The sequence below is a fragment of the Diorhabda sublineata genome, chromosome 1 (genome assembly GCF_026230105.1).
Source record: "Diorhabda sublineata isolate icDioSubl1.1 chromosome 1, icDioSubl1.1, whole genome shotgun sequence".
Taxonomy (NCBI): domain Eukaryota; kingdom Metazoa; phylum Arthropoda; class Insecta; order Coleoptera; family Chrysomelidae; genus Diorhabda; species Diorhabda sublineata.
In genome coordinates, this window is record NC_079474.1 from 11640397 (window position 1) to 11663715 (window position 23319).

Consider the following 23319-nt stretch of genomic DNA (forward strand, 5'->3'; position numbering starts at 1 on the left):
ATATATCTTTACACGATAATAATCTATTACACAATAATAATCTATTACACGATAAAGTATTTTTTATTTATTTGTCATTTCAGTTCAAATATAGAAGAACAAGTTAGACCGAATTACAAAGTTTTTGCTAGAAATAAAACGAATATTGATCTGAAACTAATATCTTTTATCATTTCGAATTCATTTCTAGATATTTTATGGAAAAATATTACCAACAATTTGCATTGAATAAAATAGTTTAGCTTTACTTCTTACATATGGTTTAGTAGGCATAATCGAAGGTTGACATATCTGACCAAGATATTCAGTAAGAATTTTATATCGTTATTAAAATTATTTCACATTATGTCATTTATAAATGGATTAAAGAAAATTTGAGCTTATTTCCGATTTTTATAAATTTACTATTATAAACAAATTAATTTTCTTTACTTTATATAGGCAACTTTTTTAACACGTAATAACGCACGGTTGTCCAAATTTAAAAGTCAAACTACTGTCATCAATTGTATGTCAAAAGGTTAATTTTGTTATTAAATAAATAATGGAATTCAAAAAACGCACAATTTATTTGACAATAAGATATTTAGACGATTCCAGTAAGTTGTCTTAGTACTTACAAAAAATAAACTATTCAATTTAAATTTAAAACTTTTCAGCTGATAATCCTAATACAGTGAAGAAGATTATCGAAGTGTCTCCACATACAGATCCGAATAATTTAAAAACAGAATTATACAAAATTTGTAATATTTCTAATGAAAAAGTGATGAAAATACGTAATGGTGAAGGCGATTTAGTACCAATATCGTTTTTAGCTGATCCTGATGTACCAGACAAGTAATTATAAGAATTTTATAAAAATATCATTCAAAGATTTAAATTTAAACACTTAGTAAATAATTTTAGGATATGTTTAGTATTATCATAATTTGGACATTATAATTATCATACACTATTAGGATATTAATTAAATTGTATATGTTTAAACTTTGAAGGTCAAGGAATCTTGTTCTATTGATTTAAATTAAGAAATACGAATTTTAGTGGTTTAGGACTATTTTGTTCGTCCTGTTATCATAGATATGGTGTGAATTTAGGTTATACAAAAGTTTCATGCAAAGCCTGTTTTCTAGATTTAGTTAAATAAATAGGAAGTTAAGAGATTTAGGGTTATTTTCACTATTGCTTCATCTTAGATATGGTGTAAATTTAGGTTTTGTTAGGTCTTATGTGTGTTAAAAAAGTATTGTTTCAATGTCAAGCTCAAGGAAGCTGGTTTTAGGGATTTTTTGAACAAATAGGAAATTTGGGGCTACCTACTTTATTTACCTTATTAACATAGATATGATGTTAATCTAGGTTTTCTCAGGTCTGATGGATTTTTAAAAGATTTTGTCCAACATCAAGGTCAAGAATGTCTGTTTTATGAATTTATTTGAACAAATAGGAAGTTTAGGGCTACTTTATTTGCCCTATTGTCATAGATATGATGTCAATCTAGGTTTTCTCAAGTCTTATGGGTTTTTATTCAACATTAAGGTCAAGAATTTATTTGAACAAATAGGAAGCTTAGGGCTACTTTATTTGCCCTTTTGTCATATTTATGATGTAAATCTAGGTTTTCTTACGTCTCATCGGTTTTCAAAAGGTTTTGGTCAACGTTAAGGTCTAGGAAGCCTATTTTGTGGATTTATTTGAACAAATAGGAAGTTTATGGCTGCTTTATTTGTTCTGTTACCATGAATATGGTGTAAATTTACGTTTTTTCGTCTCAGCTTTTGTTTGATTTTAGAATGAAAATTAAATCACTTTTTAATCTACTACTTTCTTTCAAGACTTTTATAAAGTCTAAAATCTGTCCAGTTTTCTAACCCCAATAATTTATTTTAGATACTTTCAACTTGACATTACGAATGTGTCATATATTGGTGAGTATATTCAATTTCGAAGCTTGTTCTTGCCAATAAGTCTAAAATTTTTAAATTTTTGTCGTTAAATTTGTAGATAGACCCGCGGCGAGTCTCCTACAAGACGCTTACGTCGACGCAGTTCAACAAAAGATCAGAACTTTGGAAAGTCGTATAGCACAATCCGAATTACTTCTACCCCAATTGGAATGGCGCAGACAAGCCTACATGGAAGATACCGTGAATGGTTTACTTTATAAAGTTGGATTTTTGAACAGGAGATTCGACGAATTGTTACCCCAATGTAGACCTAAACACACGGAAACAATGGCTTAAATCAAGAAATATTTCATGTAATCTTCAATGATTTTAATAAAGTCGGTTTTTTTTATATAAACGTTTTTATTTATCCACTTTTCAAACAAATTACAAGAAATATGTTCTCGGTTTGCGAACTGAGAACCGATTCATCGATCTGTGCTGGATTCGTTTTGGTAACGGGAAACGGATCTTCGAATCATGGAATTGTTTTACTTGAGGTCTTCTAGTATTGGAAGCTTTCACTTCCTCAACTTTAATTATCTGAAATTAAAACATTTAAACTCAAAAATCAATTAAAAATTGTGTAAAAATCTAAAAATACAACAGAAATATTGTTTATTAATACTAAATGTCTCAAAAATGGGACTTACACCTCAAACTAGGGGATGACAGCACTGTGACAGAAGTAGAAGGAGGACAAAGATTGTGGTAGGTTCAATTATGGGGCATGCGAAGGATATGAGGGTGTAATAGAGGAGGAAATAATTTTCCACAACTTTCGACCTCTTACAAAGTAAAATCATTGGATTCAACTATGTAAAGGGAAGATAAATACTTGATCAAAGGTTATACCAAAGATACAATACAAAAAAAGCTGGGATAGACGAGGAAACATGATCTGCAATGGCCAAACTCTTATAACACAAGAAAATCCCGTGATTTGATTAAGAAAAAACCACTCAGGTCTCTTTTGATTGTAAATAACATTTTACAACCTCTGTACAGATAAAGGTCAATATTGCAACTTTTTACCAGTTTTAAAATTAATTTTTAATCAGAGTAGACTTAAAATTGAAGCAATTTAGAAAAAAAAAACTTTTTTATTGTGGCAGCAAAACAGGGACTAATTCTACCTATACTAAACAAATTAGTATCTGTAAATCAAAGTAGTTGTAAACTGTCTTAGTTAGGTTCTGTTGCAATTATTTATGAGCTTATTCCCTTTTGTTAACTATTTTTGAACGTTTTACCCCTTTGGTAAACATTTGAATGCATTTATTGACCAAAAAACTTACTTCTCATCTTTTACTTGTATTACTAATATAAGAATAGATTGGTCGTAATGGCACCCACTTCAACTAATCGCTGCTCTTCAAAATTGGAAAACCCTAAGAGTCTCTGTCCTTTCCACTAAATCAAATCATAGAATTATCCTTAACAGTTACAGATCAAGCAAAAAGTATTCCTACTCCATTCTAGCTTTTTATTTGTTTTATTTTCACTAGTGTTATAAAATGGAAACATCTTCCACAACTTTTAAGCTATTGCAATGAAAAATCCTTGCATACATCTAAGAAAAGAGGACAAAAACTCTGGAGGGCTTGATCAATAGACACTTGAAAGATACAATAAAAACTGGATAAGAAGAGTAAACACATAATCTGCAACTGTCACGCTGGGGGGTGTATCATCATATCCTCAGCTTTATAGAATGAAGACAATGTATTTTCCACAACTTTCAAGCTCTCATGAAGAAAATTGTTGAGATTCTAGTGAGAAACTCCTCGGAGTAGGTGAAACACTAAAACTAGACACTAGAAGGATGACAAAGACTTTGGAAGGATTGGAAAATAACAAAACATTGTGAACCTCTTACAACACAAGAAGAACTCCTGGAATTTATTTGAAATAAATCACCAGTCTAGGAAAAGGAAACAATGCAAATATATGGAAGGAAAACAAAGACTTAACCACATGAAACAGAAAAAGCTAAAATAGAGTAGAACTACTTATCGATTGATTTACAACTGTTAAGGATAATCCTAGGATATGATTTAGTGGAAAGGACAGAGACGCCTAGGGTTTTCCAACCTTGAAGAGCTGCGATTAGCTAAAATAGGTGCGATTAAAGAGACTATACATGCCATTACAACCAACTTATTCTTAATATTAGTTTTTTGGTCAATAAATGCATTGTTCACCAAAGGGTTAAAACGTTCAAAAATAGTTAACAAAAGAGTTTTGCAATAGTTTAAATCAGTATAATTTCATAAATTGCAATGGAACCTAACGAAGACTTTTTATGACTTCTTTGTCTTACAGATAGTTTAGGCATAATTAGTATCTGTTTTGCTTATCCACGTGTTTGATGTCATACTAAAATTGTTTTTTTTGATAAATTGCCTTGATTTTGTCTACTCTGATTGAAAATTAATTTTAAAATTGGTAAAAAATGACCAACCAACAGAAGCCGTAAATTTAGCTAAAAAAGATCTCAGAAATATTAAATTTATTTAATAAAGATGTTTGTTCAACTTACATAGAACAGTAGTGTCTAGTAAACTATAATTCCCACTAATGTGGTTGTTGATTAGAAGATCGATTGGAGAGAAATAACGAGAAGCAAATTTAATAAAAAAATCAGTTTTACAACTACATACAAAAATATTAGTCCCTAGACAATTTTCAAATGTTAGGCATTGAATACCAGGAAATAATACATTAACCAAGTACTATTTCCAACGATGCAATATGCCTATTGTTTTAGCACAGTTTCGACCTACTCAGATATAGAAAATGTGAGCAGGAGATACCATAGTGCATTAATTTTAATATTTTTCTGTCACTATCAACTAAATTTCACACAAAAATAATGTATTATCACATGAAGATTATAAATACCTGAATTGCATGAGCTCTAGCTCTATGACGGGCCCCCATATCTCTATAACAAGCTGTAACGGCTCCGGATACGCTGAGGTCGCGATACTCCCTATACATGTTGTGTGTACCTGAACGGGAATCGTATCTTAGCCAGATACCAAAGTTTTTAATTTTAACTGGAGTTTTTTCGGGTATCTGTCGTACAGATACAATTTCTCCTGTTGTTTTTTTAAATTTTCTAAGTTGTCTCAAGAAGTACCAGAAACGAGATTTTGCTACAATTGGATCGGGAGCAAAGATTCTCATTTTGTATAAAGGAGTAGTTTTCTCCTTTTCGGTAGGCAATTTGCGCCCGATAACTTCATATTCTTTCAACTATAAACAAGAAATAATAATGTATATGTTTAACACGTGTTCAATAACGAATTAAAAATATAATTAAAATTAACAACTAGGATTAGTAACCTAAATATAACAGATATTAAATATTCATTTTATGAATATTGTTAGTATTTAATGTATGTAGAAAATTGATAATTTTTTGGAAATATCATTACTAACCTCTCCTTTGGCTTTCATGGCTACGGTTTTTACTTGAAAGGAAGCGGAAAAGCCATTGACACACTTCAAATTATTTCATTGACAGCTGTATCACCTTCTCTTTAATCTCAATGCCTATGTTTACAAACACAAACAGTCAGTAAAACTTGAGTCAAACTGTTTGTATAGTAGCGGAAAACATGAAAGTAAAGAGAACTTGATAAAAAAATAATATTTATTCATCATTCAATCGATAGATAAGTCGTTAATTCAGTTTTAATTGTTGTAGTTAATAGCTACATCTACTTTTTTTGTATTTATGACTTTACTTACTAAAAGAAACAGCCACTAAAAATTGTTACTGTAACCAAAATTGAAATTAAAAACAGAAGATATTTTATTCTTTGTCATTTTAATTAACAACTTTGTAACTTTTATCGATATTAAAATTCAGGTCAAAATCAGGCTTTAAAGATGATTTTTTTAGTTTTAAATTAAATAAAAGATTCAATCACAAAATGTATGTATATTTCTACAATATGTAAGAGATTACGATTTAAAAAAATTATCTTATTAATGCGGTTTGGGTGTATGTCCGTCTACATAAAAATTCCTTGTAGCTTTTGGTAATCCGACGACTAGACCCTCCAAATTTTTGTCTAACGTAATTTGGCACCCTAGGCGAGAATTTTCCTTCAGAAATGGTGCCATATCCAACAAATCTTCCTCAGTTTCTGTCGGTTCTGCTAGAATGTCTGAATGGTTACTCTGAATATAAACATGGCAAGTGGTGCAAGCCAAAGACGCTTCACAAGCACCTTCCATCGGTATTTGATATCTATGAGCTAAATACAAGAGATTATCACCAACTTTCCCTCTTATAGGAAATTTCTCCCCGTCTTTATTTATTATCGTTATATTAACTCTGGAAGAGGTATAGAGATTATTATGAATAATTTTTAGTTGACAATATGAGCTTCAAACTCAATTTTAATGACTTTAAATAAAATTTACATCAATTTCTAATATATATAAGAAAAATTTATTACTTACACTTCGTCTTCCGACTTTGGATCCAACCATTCATATTCTCCATGTAAATCAGCTATGATATGGTAATTTTAATAAATAATTAATCAAAAATACATAGAAAATCAATTATACCTACTTAGTGTTGTACGAAAATATTTAACGTTCGTAGTACAATATGTAGTAGTTTTTGATGGGTGTTGCAATAATTTCCGAAAGAATTTCATACTATTCATCATATTCATTTCTATTTATAACAATAGAGTAAAAATTAATCTCATTTTTATAAACTTATATAAATAAACTGATTTCTAAATATTTAAATAACCTAAGATAATCTTCTTTTTACGTCAAATTATATGGTAGATTTTCTAAAGTTTACGGCTATTTTTTTTGTTAAAAAAGAAGAATAAAGTACAATAAATCAGTGTTAATTCTATCATTTAATTATTAATTAGTTCCATATATAAATAAAATAATAATTGTCCATTTAAAAATGTATATTTCAAATATTTATATATTATTAATAAGATTTTCTTTAATAAACTGTCAATTTTTAACTATGTAATCGGGATAAATAAGAAGAAGTGTCTAATATAGAGGTTGCAAGTGATAGATTTTAAAGAAATTTTTAATAATATAAATAATTTTTTCACCACGATTAGTTAACAATGGGAGTGCTCAGTACTTTAAGAATCTTGAATCGACTATCAAAGTTAACGTTTAAAAATGAAGGTACATTATTATGTAATAGATTTTGTTTTAAAACTTCGTCTATATTTACATTTTTAGGATCGAAAAGGTTGATGTCTGATCATAAAGTCTTCCCATTACAACCCTCTCGATGGCAATGGATAAAATTCAAGGATTATTTCCATTACTATGTAATGTTAGGAGTAATACCTTGCACCCTAGTTGTTACATGGGCAAATATATTTATCGGACCTTCAACTTTATCTGAAATTCCCGAAGGATATACCCCGAAATTCTACGAGTACCAGAGGGTATTAAACTTGAAATAATCTTGTAATTTTAAAGGTGGTTCTAATTGAATATTTTGTTTTAGAGTCCCATAACTAGATTTTTTGCCAAGTATATTTGCAGAGACCCCCAGCAGGAATACGAGAAATATTTAGCGTTTGTTTTTATGGAAGACGAAAAGATGAAAATAAGGTAAGTTTAATTTTAAATGCGTGTTGAATTTGATGGTCTTAAACGTTTTTAGGGCTCTCGAAGCGAAAATTAAGCAGAAAATGGCTGAAAGAAATGATTACCAAGCATATTATTATCGCCCTATTGCTGCTAAATATCATAGAATAACAAGAGAAGCTGCAGATTATTTGGAAACTATCAGAGGAGAATAAAAAGATCCTTATAGCTTTTGATTTGTTATTAGCGATGCATAGTTAATAAATTTTTAATTATTTCCTCGTCTATTATTTATAATTTGGTTGATTTTCTTATTTAGTTTGTTATACTATAGTAGAAATGTAATAGTCTGTTCAAATTAATCATTAGGTTCGAAATTTCTCAAATAATTTAGTTTTTGAGCATGTTTTTGGGATAAAGTCAATTATTTTAAAAGTATTTTTGTTTTTGGTGCATAATGGCGAGGAAATAGTGTTCAGAATAATATTTACGGTTTCTTTAATTATTTCTTACAGTCAATTTTTTTACTTCTGATAGCTAGATCATGAAAAAAAGGCAAAATTCCAAGCACAAAGTTAGAAAATTTGAGATATAACAATAAATAATTAGAAATCCTATCACTGTATCATGGAACGATTATCATTGAGGTGAAAAGTTTTATAATTTCTACATTTATATCTTAAAATTCCATTTGTGAGAATATATCTTGAAAATATGCATCCTTCGAACCTATTTTAGATACAAAATCAAATGATATTTGAATTTCGCACTGTTAACAAAATTCAAATCCGCCAGTATTCCGTGATTGACGTAACATCCCTTAGATTTTCACTTCAACATGGCGGCAATGTGATCAAAACCAATAGTGTAGTGAACCATCGAAATATACGTGATACGAATATTGTAAACCATAGACAAAATGTAATAAATGTGACTAATGTCAGAAGAATTACGCCATAACGGAAATGATCAAAATATCTTTTTCTTTTTTATAATAATAGTTGTTTACAGGTTATTTAAAACGGAATATTAGAATTAGACATCAATATTAATACATAGAAATTTTAAAATAATAAAATTTGTAAGGGGAATTGATTTAATTTTTGTTATGTACATTTTTTTTAATAAAAAACATAGAATAGGGACAACTGCGAAAGAAATTTATTGTAATAATAACAGTTACATAGAGAAAGTTTTCATAATTCATTATATATTAATGAGGACACTCTGTATACTCTTTATATACATACAGCGATAAGGTATAAGTAGTCCATCAAGACAAGACGAATGAAATAGGTCTTATCGTCGATATTCTTTGTGTATGTGTGTAGGTCGTCAGGGTGACCAGCGGACCAGATGACCAATACTTTGATTACCATAAGTGGCAGGTCATGAAAGTGACCGTTAGAGGCGGCCGCAGTTGGTGGTGTAGCACGAGACGTGAATATATAACCCTCTTTCATATACAGACATGGCGCGATACCTAAAGTGCTCTCGTTATGATTTTTTCGTATTTTTGAAAATGGGGCTTTCCACATAATGTTATTGAAAGGTAACAGACGAAAAAAAAAATGATTATATTATCGATGAAATTAAATATTTTAACTTTTAGATTAATACCGAGGTTTATTATGAATTATTATTTACTTAAAAACTTTTTATCTTTTCTTATTTTTATTTCAAATTAGTTTGTATCTCGAATTTCTGATTCTTTTCGACTTTTCTTGTACTTTTTCAACATCTTGTAGATTTTTTGAAAACTTTTCGTCTTATAAAACTATATAATCAATTCATTATGAAGTTAGCAACATTTAACTAGAAGCCATGTTGCCAAGTATAATAATTATTAAGAAGATGAACTTTCAAATTTAATAAATAAATAAATAATTATTCGTTTAACATCCTTTATATTAATAATTCATTTTCTTACAACAAATTAATATTATTAAAAATTTTTATGTTTTAATTTGTTGTGGTCGGCGAATTTAGGGGTCATCTTTTCATCAACAAATCAATTATTGTATTCGTCATAAATTATTCTGAATCAAATTGACACAGTTATTCGAAACGATCGATAAAGAGAAAAAAAACTAAAAGCGAACTTAAATACAAACATAATAAAATTTATGGTCGTCATTCATTATTATTATTATTATTATAAAGTTGTTGAACAAACGGAATAATATACTCTATATAACAATATTTTAACCTCCTTATTTTTGTATGAAAACAAAAAGTGAATTAATAATTCAAATTATTTATTTGATTCAATATAATTGCCTAATTAATAGGAAAAATAAAAAATCATGCAACGTCGCTTTTGATCATTATATTAATAATGTCTGCGAATCATATAAAAATGAAATAATTACGTGTTTTATAAATAAAATGAAAATAATTATGCATTACGCACTATAATATATTTTAAATGATTACGTGATAACAAAAACGATTTTTAAAAAACAATCAAGTTTATAAACGTTTAGAGTAATACAAAATCATAATTTTGTTTAATCCTACGCGTTCTAGAAGATTCGTTCCTAATGTTGCCAAGTCTTCTGTCTACAAGAATATGATAAATAATAAAATAGTACACAACTAATAAATATTAATATGTAATAATATCAAAAACATTCTTTCTAAATTATTGTTTTCTATTATATTAATTATGTGTAATTATATTTATTAATACCTATTTCAAACATTAGAAAAAACGCTTGGCAACTCTGTTTGGCTTGAATCATTCAATCTTGTCATAACTTGGCGGGAATTAAACTGTAGGTTATCGAAGATGGTTATAAACTGTTTCGTTCTTCCTTTAAAATGAATGCCACAATTTCATCTAAATCATGAATCACTGGAAAAGCTGTTGAAAATAATTGATTCATTTTCACAGAATCGCGTGAGACAAATCGTATTAACTATTTTGCTATGCGTTGCTGGTTGTTCCTCATGTGCGGACCACTTCTCGTGAATGGAGTGCCTCGTTTCGACCCGTCTGCTCAATTTAGAGACATTTTAGTACCGGCAGACGCTGCCGTAGGTGCCGTATTTTACAGACTTAGAGCCAGCGATCTAACCTTTGATTATCCTTTGGTGTTTAGTTTGCAAGGACAATCAAACAACGTCGAAATTGAAAGTTTGAATTGTAGCAGATTCAATTCGGTGAGTGAATTTATATTTTTAAACTGTACTATACCGGTTGTCCCTTTAATAACTATAGTTAACTTATTTTAGGTATGTCAAGCGAATGTTATATTAAAAAAACGGTTAGAGGTAGGACGTATTTACGATTTTACGGTAGAAGCGAGAAGCCAAAGAGGCGAATCGGCATTTTTGAATTGTTCGTTTCGTGCTACGAACGCTACGACTCCTTTGGAAAAAATTTTTCCAGGTGCTTTGAGTCTTTTATCGATATCGGAAAGCGCGAGACGGAACACTGAACTAGGAACTATTCGCGCCATCGGAAATTCGTTACTACCCAGAGCGGTGCTACTGGAGTTATGGGGATCGCCGGAATTTAGTCTTCATCAAAAATTATTAAATGATAGAGACGCAGAAGGGACGATTTTGTTATTAAACTCGTTGGATTATGAAAAGAAAACGGTTCATCATCTGACAATGTTAGCAAATGTGAGTTATTTAAATATTCATAATTATCATAAAATTAATGATTATTTTCAGGATCCTTGGACTAATGCTGGTGAAGATAGTAGGAACATAGCAGGTTGGCCGATATTAGTGGCTGTTTTAGACGAACAAGACACTCCCCCTGTATTTACATTAGCTCCACCTACGACGACCCTAAGTCCCAATTTACAACCTGGTGATTTGGTGCTTCGGGTTCACGCCGAGGATGGCGATAGAGGGAATCCGAGAGATATACGGTACGGACTTGTGCCCGAAGATGATCCTTTTGTTACGTTTTTCAGTATTAATGAGACAACTGGTAAGTACCATCTTGAATATATTACCGTTTTTATACTAAACGAGAAAATAGAAAGTTTTTATTGTAAAAAAATATAGATGACTAATTTCTTATTTAGTTTGTTATAATATAATAGAAATGTAATAGTCTGGTCAAAATAATCGTTGGGTTTGAAATTATCCAATCAAATTGTTTTCTTGAGTAACTTTTTCTCGGTTTCTCAATTGTTTTTTTATGTAAACAAAATTGTTTGCTTTAAATTGGAAATAAAACTAATTAACATGATAGTTTTTAGTGAAATTTTGACAGTTGACATCGGCAACATGACGAAAACTAATAAAATAATCATCTTAGTACTGTTAAAGTCAGTTTTTCGTCAAATAGACTTCTTATTACAAACAAAATGGCTACCGGTCCAAAATAGTGATAAATTCACGTATTTTCGTTGAATATTTTCCGTTGTTTCTTTTAAGAGAAAGTGGTGGGGGATATTTGAAACATTTTTCGAGTGAAATTTTGACAGATGACATCGGCAACATGGCGGAAACTGATAATATAATTATCTTAGTGCTGTTAAAAACAGTTTTTCGTCAAATAGACTTCTTATCACAAACAAAATGGGTACCGGTTTCAAATAGTGATAAATTCACGTATTTTCGTTGAATATTTTCCGTTGTTTCTTTTAAGAGAAAGTGGTGGGGGATATTCGAAACATTTTTCGAGTGAAATTTTGACAGATGACATCGGCAACATGGCGGAAACTGATAATATAATTATCTTAGTGCTGTTAAAGTCAGTTTTTCGTCAAATAGACTTCTTATCACAAACAAAATGGCTACCGGTCCAAAATAGTGATAAATTCACGTATTTTCGTTGAATATTTTCCATTGTATCTTTTAAGAGAAAGTGGTGGGGGATATTTGAAACATTTTTCGAGTGAAATTTTGACATATGACATCGGCAACATGGCGGAAACTGATAATATAATTATCTTAGTGCTGTTAAAGTCAGTTTTTCGTCAAATATATTTCTTATCACAAACAAAATGGGTACCGGTTTCAAATAGTGATAAATTCACGTATTTTCGTTGAATATTTTCCGTTGTTTCTTTTAAGAGAAAGTGGTGGGGGATATTCGAAACATTTTTCGAGTGAAATTTTGACAGATGACATCGGCAACATGGCGGAAACTGATAATATAATTATCTTAGTGCTGTTAAAAACAGTTTTTCGTCAAATAGACTTCTTATCACAAACAAAATGGCTACCGGTCCAAAATAGTGATAAATTCACGTATTTTCGTTGAATATTTTCCATTGTATCTTTTAAGAGAAAGTGGTGGGGGATATTTGAAACATTTTTCGAGTGAAATTTTGACATATGACATCGGCAACATGGCTGTCACCAATAATATAATTATCTTAGTGCTGTTAAAGTCAGTTTTTCGTCAAATATATTTCTTATCACAAACAAAATGGGTACCGGTTTCAAATAGTGATAAATTCACGTATTTTCGTTGAGTATTTTCCGTTGTTTCTTTTAAGAGAAAGTGGTGGGGGATATTCGAAACATTTTTCGAGTGAAATTTTGACATATGACATCGGCAACATGGCTGTCACCGATAATATAATTATCTTAGTGCTGTTAAAGTCAGTTTTTCGTCAAATATATTTCTTATCACAAACAAAATGGGTACCGGTTTCAAATAGTGATAAATTCACGTATTTTCGTTGAATATTTTCCGTTGTTTCTTTTAAGAGAAAGTGGTGGGGGATATTCGAAACATTTTTCGAGTGAAATTTTGACAGATGACATTGGCAACATGGCGGAAACTGATAATATAATTATCTTAGTGCTGTTAAAGTCAGTTTTTCGTCAAATAGACTTCTTATCACCAACAAAATGGCGATCGGTTTCAAATCTTGATAAATCCGCATATATTTTCCGTTGTATCTTTTTAGAGAAAGTGGTGGGGGCTATTGCAAAATTTTCGGATTTAAATATGGATAACTTCATTATTATTAGACGGATTTTGATCAATTTGGTGTCGTTGAGAAGGATTTTTCTCAAGCTATCAACTGCGTATTGCCCTGATTGATTGATTTTTGTCGATGCATTATCATCATTTTAGTGATATAAAATAATCATGATGATAAATCAGGCGATTTTGTGGATTGAGTAATTACGAAACTGTTTTTTTTTACACATATTCGGAAATTTACAATTTTTTATTAGATTTTTTTTTCTATGTCAATGAAAGTGTTGTTCTAACATTAAATCACGACATGGAAATAATTCATTTACGAATCTATTGTGTGAAACGTCTAAATAGGACTCCATTTGCATATATTTTCCATCCCCTACATACCGGGTGGTAGATTTTCCGGAAGTTGTATATAGAACTTAAACACGATTTTCTTGGATCAATATTTTATATCGTAACGTGAAATTCACGGTTTTTCCATTGTCTTTAGAAACATTTTTCTCTATATACAGGATGTTTGTAACGTAATTTTATCAACTACAATTTGATTTGAAGAAATATTGCTTCTCATACTTTTATTTTCCTTTAAACGAACAATTTAGGTCTCCTTTCGAAGTCCTAGACTTTTTTCCCATAATTAAATAAGCACGTATAAATTCCAAACACATTTTTTGGTGCCCCCACTATACCAAAACTCACAGTTACATATCTGGCACACGTTTCGATACGTAAATTATCGTCTTCGGAGATCGGATGAAGTACGATCCACTAAAGTTTTTGATGTTTCTTGACACATATAATGACCCAATGATATATTTTTCTGATTTAGAAACAATTTCAGGCCTGTCTTTGAACGTTTAAATGTTAAAACAAATTTATTTTCATGTATAAACTTTCCCTGTTTTGATTTAGCAAACTAATAAAACTTTCCGGACACGCAAACAACCCTCTGAATAATTCACAACTTATCAGTTAAACTGTTTGTAGTTTTAACGAAAATAAATAAAGTTGGGTATTTTTTTACAAGTTTTTTCATTTATTTTCCTGTTTATTAATTATCCCAAACGAACAAACTCAATTACCGCATTTATGATCGCGTTGAAATTTTTTTTTTTGGTATAGTATTCATTTTCAGGTGTTATTTTCAGGTGAAATTCGTTTAATTCGTCCAATTTCGGAAATTATTTCGTTTTCACACGGCGGTCAACCGCTACTAATGACTGTGATAGCGGACGAAGTTCGTTCGAATCCCGAAGAAGGTCCGGCTCAATCTACGACTGTTCAACTGGCTATTATACCGCCTGGAACCGAGGCTGGAAAACCCTCGTTTGGGGCTTTTGAATATAACGCGTTATTAGATGAAAATTCTCCACTAGGGACCGTTCTGGATCTTCCGCAAGCTGAAATTAATATCCAACCAGGCGATGTTGTCACGCTAGATTTATTAAATAATAACGGTATTTATTGTTTTTTTATTATTTATTCCGATTACTGTCCTGTTTATACACTCCTCCAGCGCGTCTATACAAGTCTCGTCGAAACTCACATAGTTATTTCGATTTCGATATAGCCCCGTATGAAAGAGATGCTGATTTAAAATTTCTATTAACAGTTCAAAAGTCTGAAAAGTATAGGTTTTTAAAAATTTCTCTTTAATTTAAATATTTATTACAACTAATCCTGAATGGGGTCCTGTCTATAGTGAAATAAAACTGTTATTCACACTCTCATCACGTCGAAACTTATGTAGTTATTTCGTTTTAATTATTCAGTATAGATGCTAATTGAAAATTTTGATTCACAGTTCAAAATTGTGAGAAAATATCGATTTTAAAAAATGTTTCTCTTTAACAATTAACCTGAATACGGTCCTGTCTATAGTGAAAACAAACTGTTCTTCATACTCTTACAGCACGCGAAATCTCATCACGTCGAAACTTATGTAGTTATTTTGTTTTAATTATTTAGTTTTATATATACTTTGCATTAAACCCCGTATATAGTAGATACTAATTAAAAATTTCGATTCACAGTTCAAAATTTTAAGAAATCGATTTTAAAAAAAATTTTTTAAATTTTACTCTTTATTACAATTAACCTGAATGCGGCCCTGTCTATAATGAAATCAAACTGTTATTCACGCTCTTACAGCACGCGCATTCTCATCACGTCGAAATTTACTCAGTTATTGCGTTTCAATTATTTATTTTTGTAGATACTTTGCATATAACCCCCTATATAATAGATGTTAATTGAAAATTTCGATTCAATACTAGAAAATATCAATTTTAAAACATTTTTTTTGTGAATTTTTACTATTTATTACAACTGAATGCGGTCCTGTTTATAATGAAATCAAACTGTTATTCACACTCTTACAGCACGCGCATTCTCATCACGTCGAAATTTACTCAGTTATTGCGTTTCAATTATTTATTTTTGTAGATACTTTACATATAACCCCTTATATAATAGATGTTAGTTGAAAATTTCGATTCAATACTAGAAAATATCAATTTTAAAACATTTTTTTTAAATTTTTACTATTTATTACAACTGAATGCGGTCCTGTTTATAATGAAATCAAACTGTTATTCACACTCTTACAGCACGCGCATTCTCATCTCGTCGAAACTTACTCAGTTATTTCGTTTTAATTATTTCTTTTGTAGATACTTTGCATATAACCCCGTATATAATAGATGTTAATTGAAAATTTCGATTCAATACTAGAAAATATCAATTTTAAAACATTTTTTTTTTAATTTTTACTATTCATTACAACTGAATGCGGTCCTGTTTATAGTGAAATCAAACTGTTATTCACACTCTTACAGCACGCGCATTCTCATCTCGACGAAACTTACTCAGTTATTTCGTTTTAATTATTTCTTTTGTAGATACTTTGCATATAACCCCGTATATAATAGATGTTAATTGAAAATTTCGATTCAATACTAGAAAATATCGATTTTAAAACATTTTTTTTTTCAATTCTACTATTTATTACAACTGAATGCGGTCCTGTTTATAGTGAAATCAAACTGTTATTCACACTCTTACAGCACGCGCATTCTCATCACGTCGAAACTTACTCAGTTATTTCGTTTCAATTATTTATTTTTGTAGATACTTTGCATATAACCCCGTATATAATAGATGTTAATCGAAAATTTCGATTCAATACTAGAAAATATTTAAAACATTTTTTTTAAATTTTACTATTTATTACAATTAGACCTGAATGCGGTCCTGTCTATAGTGTCATCAAGTTGTATGTCACCCTAGCAGCATGCCCATCTACATCTTGTGTTTATTTATTTCGATTTACTTAGTTTCTTTTGCAGGTACTTTCGATATATTCCCAAAAGTTATAGACGCTAATTCAAAGTTTGAAATAACAATTCGAAATCCCGAATATCTAGATTACGAAGAAAGACAATCGGTGGAATGTTATATAATAGCGAAAGAAGTAGGCGCCGGAAACTATACGACAAAAGCAAAGTTGACAGTAATTTTAAATGACGTCAACGATAACCCCCCGAAATTTACCGAAGACAAATACTATGCAACCGTTCAGGAACACGTCCGAATCGATACTCAAATATTAGTAGTCGAAGCCGATGATATCGATAAAAAATCGAGAAGTGAAATTCGATATATCAACCTCACGGGCGAAGGGAGCGAATTGTTCCGATTAGATCGAGATACGGGGTTGATAACCGTTGCGGATTCGGCAAATTTAGACGCCGAGATTCGCCCCGTGATAAATTTACAAGTAGAAGCCGCTGATGAAAACGGAAACGGACTCAAAACTCTTAGTAACATCGAAATAAAATTGACAGATATCAACGATAACCCGCCGATATTCGTTAAAGAAATATACGAATTTATTCTAAATTCGGACAGGACCGGATTCACCACTCGGGCTATAATTAAAGCTACAGATAACGATATTACGTCACCGAATAACGAAATACATTACGAAATTATTAATTTACCGGAAAATTTGTACGTAGATGAAAAATCCGGGGAAATATTAGTGACGAAAAGTTATGATATAGAGGATGTCGTACTATTAAAAGCGAGAGCTTGGGATGGAGGAGTACCGAGGTTATATAGTGAAAGTGAGGTTAGGATTTATCCGCCGGAAGGACATTCTAGAAAAATGGTTTTTATTATACCGGGTGCTAACCCGGACAAAACGATCGTGGCGGATACTTTGAAAGCTTTAACAGGAGGTAAAGTGTCAATTGACAGAATAAGACCGTATACAGGAGACGAACCTGGTGCTACGTACGTCGCCAACGACGATGATAGAGAAAGGTAAGACAATTGTTTGCCCGCAGCGCTGCCAATTTTCCATATGAATTATTTGATAAAAATGAATTTCAGGAGCGTCGTCGAGGCTACGGTGACGTTCTCGAAAGGATCCGTCATCGACTTAAACGAAATCAATAGAATAATCAACGAAAGAATCGAAGAACGTCGCGTGAAAGAAAAAGAAATCATCAGAATACGAGAAAGTAACGCCGGTAATTTGACATGGTTGTTAATTTTGTTTCTCGTTCTTCTTCTGATCGCTATCGTCATCATGATAATCTGTTGCGTGTGCAGACAGTGCCCTCTGTACAATTACGCGTTCCATAAACGTAAAATTGTTACGCCAGTCGTAGAAAAAATAGAAAGAGTACACGTTATAGGTACCGGTGATGGTAGGGATAATAAATCGGTGCAAGTGGCCGAATGGTTCGGAAGGAGAGAAGCCTGGACGCCGGAACAACTCGATGTTGAAGCTGAGTCGTTGAGAAAACATGAGGTAAGTTATTTTATCGGATTCAACATTTGAATTAAACTTTTTAGGCTATTTGACTTCATATAGAATCGTTTATATTTTGGCTCCATTTATAATCTTCTGGAAGTTCTATTCGTCCACATTTTGGCTCTAGCTATAATTTTCTAGATGTTTTGTTCGTCTTAATTCTTGCTCCATCTATAATTGATTGGAAATTCTATTCGTCTATTGTCTGGCTCCATTTATAATGATCTAGAAGTCCAATTCGTCTAGATTCTTGCTCCATTTAGAATTGTCTGTAAATTATATTCGTCTATTATCTGGCTCCATTTGAAATTGCCTGGAAGTTCTATTCGTCCAGATTTTGGCTCCAGCTATAATTTTATGGAATTTTTGTTTGTCTAGATTCTTTCTCTATCAATAATAGTTTAAAAATTCTATTCGTCTAGTGTCTGGCTCCATTTATAATCTTCTGGAAGTTCTATTCGTCCACATTTTGGCTCTAGCTATAATTTTCTAGATGTTTTGTTCGCCTAAATTCTTGCTCCATCTATAATTGTTTGGAAATTCTATTCGTCTACAGTCTGGCTTCCATCTTCAATAGTCTGTAAGTCCTCTTCGTTTAGATTATGGCTCCATATAGAAATGTCTGGAATTTCTATCTATAATCTATAATCCTATTATTCTAGACTCTGGCATAAAGTTTTCTAGAAGTCCTATTTATCTAAATTTTGGCTTCATCTATAATCATCTGGTTTTATTCGTTTAGATTATTGGCTCCATCTTGAACTCGCGCTAATTAATGGAATTTTCCAGGTTGACAGAGGCTCCGATCGAGGCGGTATGAAAAAGACGGTAAGACAAACCGATATTCAACAGGAACCTTCCCGTGATCCATTTTATATTAGGGAAGGTAACGCAGACATATTGAGACTCATCACCAGAGGGGGGGAACCACAACATGCAGTAAATTTGACGAACGGTCAACAATATATGCCAGTCGACAGCGGAAAAGATATTCTCATGAGGAGGTTCATAGAACAACAACAAAGTGATATAAGATCGCAGGTGTGTTACTTATAATTGTCATTCACAGGTTTCATGACACGCACCTATAATTAGTCGAACAAAACGTACTCATAATTAGTTCAACAAAACGCACTTCGATAAAAAGTTCAACGTACTTGCAATAAGCTCAAAAGAACGTACTTATAAGAAGTTCAACAAAACGCACTTTAAAATAATAAGTTTAGCAAAACGCACGTAAATTCAACGAAACGTACTTTAAACAAAGGTCAACAGAACGTACTTACATTAATACGTTCAATAAAACGCACTTAAAATAGATTCAACAAAACGTACTCATTTAAGATGACACTTAGATACGTTTGTCAATACAAAACGCATTTCGATGTTTGGAATCGTGTTTTTCAGTAAAATTGTATCGATAATATTATACATTTACATTTTAGGTTATCTTACCTAATGCCGTGAGAGCGCAAAGCGAACAAGAGCTGTTGGAAGCATCTCTGCGTCAACAGAACGCGTTATTACGTCAAATACTTTTAGATCGTGAGAGAGACCTGCGTCTAGAAACTCAATCACTTCCGGCTGGTACACAAACCGATCACGACGCCGGAACTCAAACGGAACCGGAATTAATGAGACCGCCGAAACGAGAAATCAGATCGGACAACGATCAAAGTGATTATAGCGACGAAGAAGACGAATTGGCCATAATTAAAGCGAAAGCTAAGAGACGAAACGGGCGTAAAATTAACGTTCGGCGAAAAATCAAAACGCCCATACAAGAAGAAGTCGAATCGGAAATAGAACATCCCCATATACAAACGGATTTATACAGAGGGGAACTCCCTCATAGACAAACAAACATATATAGAGAGAATAATTCTCATAGAGAAAGTGAATTGTATAGAGAGACTGAATTCCACAGACAATCGGGAGATAATGAAGACGGCGATCGACATAGACAAACGGAATCGTATAGAGGGACTGGATCACATAGACAAAGGGATTCGTATGTAGAGGTTAATCCTCAAGGACACACGGAATCACGTAGAGAAAGCGATTCTCATAGACAAAGGGATTTGCATATAGAGGGTGATCCTCGTAGGCAAACGGAATCGTATAGAGGTGATTCTCATAGACAAAGGGATTCGTATAGAGAAGATGATTCTCATAGACAAATGGAATTGTATGGAGGAAGTGTGAGACGGAAAAAATCTTCAAAATCGAATGGAACTCATTCTTCAAAATCGGAATTGAAGAAAGAGATATTGGAAGAGTTGTTGGCTTCGTTAGAACAAAGTTATGACGACAGCGACAGTGGGGAACGATATTATAAAGGAAAGGAAGAATCTAGGTACAAGAAAAAACGTTTATTTTCCGACGACAGTTTGGAGGTTAGTCCTAAATCGGACGAAAAGACCAGTACGGATTCCAATAATCACAAATACCATTCGGAATCAGATTTGAGATTATTGTCATCAAAAAATCGACGAAAATCTTCCGGTAGCTCGAATACGTAAGTATCAGTTTATAGGTTATGTCATAAACATTTTTATTCAATATTAGCACCATCTATGAGAGGGAGGTATTACAATAAACCCTCAAATTGTGTCAAAATACATTCATTACAGTGTTACCGTTAGTTACTATATTACGAAAATTTGTATAAAATTTATTTACATCACCTCGTATATTGATGACAACGATATATTTTCGAAAAAAAAAAAAATTCTGTATTATTTACTGCGTTGAAATTCATTACGTTATTATTTTTTTTATAATAGATTATAACAAAAAGATCTTGAATTTATCTTCTTTTTAATTGGTTTCTGGTGTATTTTTTCATATTCCAAGGTCATATTATTTCGTAAAAATCACACGTTAAAACAACAAGCCCTCAACATTTTGTTTCTAACACATTATCTCTTAATAAAAATAGCATTGGCAACAGCGGATAACAAAATGTCAGTTTAAAACGCGGGAAAGTTCGCCAGACCGTTCTCGTGTGAATATCTGTTATTTATAGGTTAATCCACTATCGCATACCGCTCAGGTTACCGTGAAAATAATTTTTATAAGAAAAACATTTGCAAAATATCGTTGGCGATGTGGCATCAGCGGTGAACTTACTTAAGTTTAAAAAACATCGATGATCCTAGATCGCAACGGGCGGCGATAGATCGTTTCAAACATTGTTCCCCACCTCTATCGTCCCCGAATTAAATTTTTTTCCGAAAATAACGATATTAAAAATACAGTTGCAAAATATCGCCACCAGCATAATATTAACTTTCTGAACACCTTGTATAAATTAATAACACATTTATTCGTATTTCAGTACCGCTCAACTCAAATCTAAAAGTCAGTTCGATCTGAGTGAAGTTGTCGGGGAGAAAAAAATTAAAAAAAGTTCGAAACATGCGACCGGGGGTGCCAGATATATGGATTGGTACAAAAAACCCCAAAACACCGACAACAATAATAAAGAAACTCAAAAAACTAACAAAAAGCAAAAATCCAGTAGCAAAAAACCCGCAAAAGGTACAAAACCATCGGTTAGTTCACGTTTATTACTAGATACCGAGTCTAGTAGGAATAAAAAAATCGATAATAAAAAAGAAGCAGTCGGACCGGATCATCCGTTATTACAGCATTCGGAATATAGGTACGAAGCGCCGTATACGAAGAAACCGGAAGAAGATAACGATTCTGGTATAGCGTTGACCAAACCGCCGATAACGCAGAAGAAGAGCGTGTTTACAATAGCTTACGATGACGTACATACCAATCAACTTAGAGCAGACAGTACTACATCACCTTAAATACTTACATATTAGTAATATATTTTTTTGACACCTTGTTTGAACTTATTTATTTAAATTTTATCTTAACTTCCAATATAACCCGTATAAACAATGTGTATTAGTAACGAGGTCATTTAGCCGACGCCATATTGAATCGGCGAGAAAAGTGACGTGTAACCATAGATAACTTGTAAGTAGGGAAGTTCTGATTCGTTGAGTAATAATTGTGGATTTATTATGTGTTCTATTCATAATAAATAAGTATAAACTTTGAAAATAAGTAAAATCTATTTGAAGTATTTTCAATATGGCGCCGATACACGAATTTCTAAGCGAATCGAATATCAGGCTTCGTTGCCAGATTTATTTTTTAATTTGGGGTTGAAATTTGTCATAATTTCGTGCCATTTCGCTAGATTTAGTTGTTGGTTTATCAATCGAAATGACCTTGAACCGTTGATATCTTTTTTATTTTATTTCAAATATCAACAAGAGTTTTGTAAAGCTTTATGTTTGCTTAGAAGATATCTTTTAAGGACTTTAATGTTCTGTTTGCTCTAAGCGGTTATCAAAATGTATTTTTATATTCAAATCTATGTCATATTCTGTAAATAGACGGTTCAATGAACTCGTTTCTCTATATTCATATGAATAATATTATTTGCGAAACTGGTTGTATTATTAAAAAAAATAAATAATTTTTTATGGTATTTTTGTTTGATTTAACGAAACCTTCAACGATAAAAATCCACAAAATTCGACGTCATCGAACTAATACAGAATTTTAAACCGCCAACTACATTTCACAAACTCGAATGGTTTTGTTCTTTTGAGTAAACTGATTATTATTAATTGGTGGTTCAAAATTATCGATTCGATTTTTTTAACGATAAATTTAGATAAAAAATATGATTAATATTAATTAGGGATGGTAATAGGAAATAGAGTGATTACTATAACGATTGTATCGATTAAAAGAAATTTTTGGTCGAATATGTATAGAAATTTAAAATATTTTCACTAAATTCTTTCATTTTTTTGGATAATTTTCAGTTAGTTTGACAAAATTATGTTGGTTCGAATTGTTTTCACTTTATTATGGTTAATATGATTCAAATTCACTTTTCTTTTATTTAATTTGAGCAGATTTTAGCATGTCTTGAGAAATTTTCACTTTATTTAAATTTGTTTTTATTCGTTTTCAGCCGATTTCACTTACTTTTTAGT

At 31.5% G+C, this 23319-nt stretch overlaps 5 protein-coding genes across 5 annotated transcripts; 3 read left to right on the top strand and 2 right to left on the bottom strand.

Annotated features, from left to right (window-relative positions):
* Positions 1 to 267: 267 nt before the first annotated feature.
* Positions 268 to 2307, top strand: LOC130445878 (uncharacterized). The gene is made up of 4 exons (XM_056781769.1): positions 268 to 599; positions 660 to 840; positions 1894 to 1931; positions 2008 to 2307. The coding sequence occupies exons 1-4, from the start codon at positions 545 to 547 to the stop codon at positions 2244 to 2246; spliced, it is 513 nt and encodes a 170-aa protein (XP_056637747.1). The 5' UTR covers positions 268 to 544; the 3' UTR covers positions 2247 to 2307.
* On the bottom strand, positions 2263 to 5484 carry LOC130445868 (60S ribosomal protein L18a). The gene is made up of 3 exons (XM_056781759.1): positions 5397 to 5484; positions 4854 to 5210; positions 2263 to 2492 (listed from the first exon to the last, which is right to left on the bottom strand). Exons 1-3 carry the CDS (start codon positions 5412 to 5414, stop codon positions 2337 to 2339), a joined length of 531 nt encoding a protein of 176 aa, XP_056637737.1. The 5' UTR covers positions 5415 to 5484; the 3' UTR covers positions 2263 to 2336.
* Positions 5485 to 5770: 286 nt separating this feature from the next.
* Positions 5771 to 6761, bottom strand: LOC130440952 (adrenodoxin-like protein 1, mitochondrial). Its single transcript, XM_056774363.1, has 3 exons — positions 6544 to 6761; positions 6429 to 6480; positions 5771 to 6300 (listed from the first exon to the last, which is right to left on the bottom strand). Exons 1-3 carry the CDS (start codon positions 6647 to 6649, stop codon positions 5949 to 5951), a joined length of 510 nt encoding a protein of 169 aa, XP_056630341.1. The 5' UTR covers positions 6650 to 6761; the 3' UTR covers positions 5771 to 5948.
* Positions 6762 to 6963: 202 nt separating this feature from the next.
* On the top strand, positions 6964 to 7830 carry LOC130440960 (NADH dehydrogenase [ubiquinone] 1 beta subcomplex subunit 5, mitochondrial). Its single transcript, XM_056774377.1, has 4 exons — positions 6964 to 7139; positions 7197 to 7408; positions 7471 to 7577; positions 7630 to 7830. The coding sequence occupies exons 1-4, from the start codon at positions 7076 to 7078 to the stop codon at positions 7766 to 7768; spliced, it is 522 nt and encodes a 173-aa protein (XP_056630355.1). The 5' UTR covers positions 6964 to 7075; the 3' UTR covers positions 7769 to 7830.
* Positions 7831 to 9083: 1253 nt separating this feature from the next.
* Positions 9084 to 22759, top strand: LOC130451635 (cadherin-86C-like). The gene is made up of 10 exons (XM_056790785.1): positions 9084 to 9105; positions 10450 to 10718; positions 10791 to 11186; positions 11238 to 11502; positions 14613 to 14921; positions 16812 to 17790; positions 17860 to 18283; positions 19076 to 19327; positions 19732 to 20804; positions 21627 to 22759. Exons 1-10 carry the CDS (start codon positions 9093 to 9095, stop codon positions 22108 to 22110), a joined length of 4464 nt encoding a protein of 1487 aa, XP_056646763.1. The 5' UTR covers positions 9084 to 9092; the 3' UTR covers positions 22111 to 22759.
* The last annotated feature ends 560 nt before the right edge of the window (positions 22760 to 23319 follow it).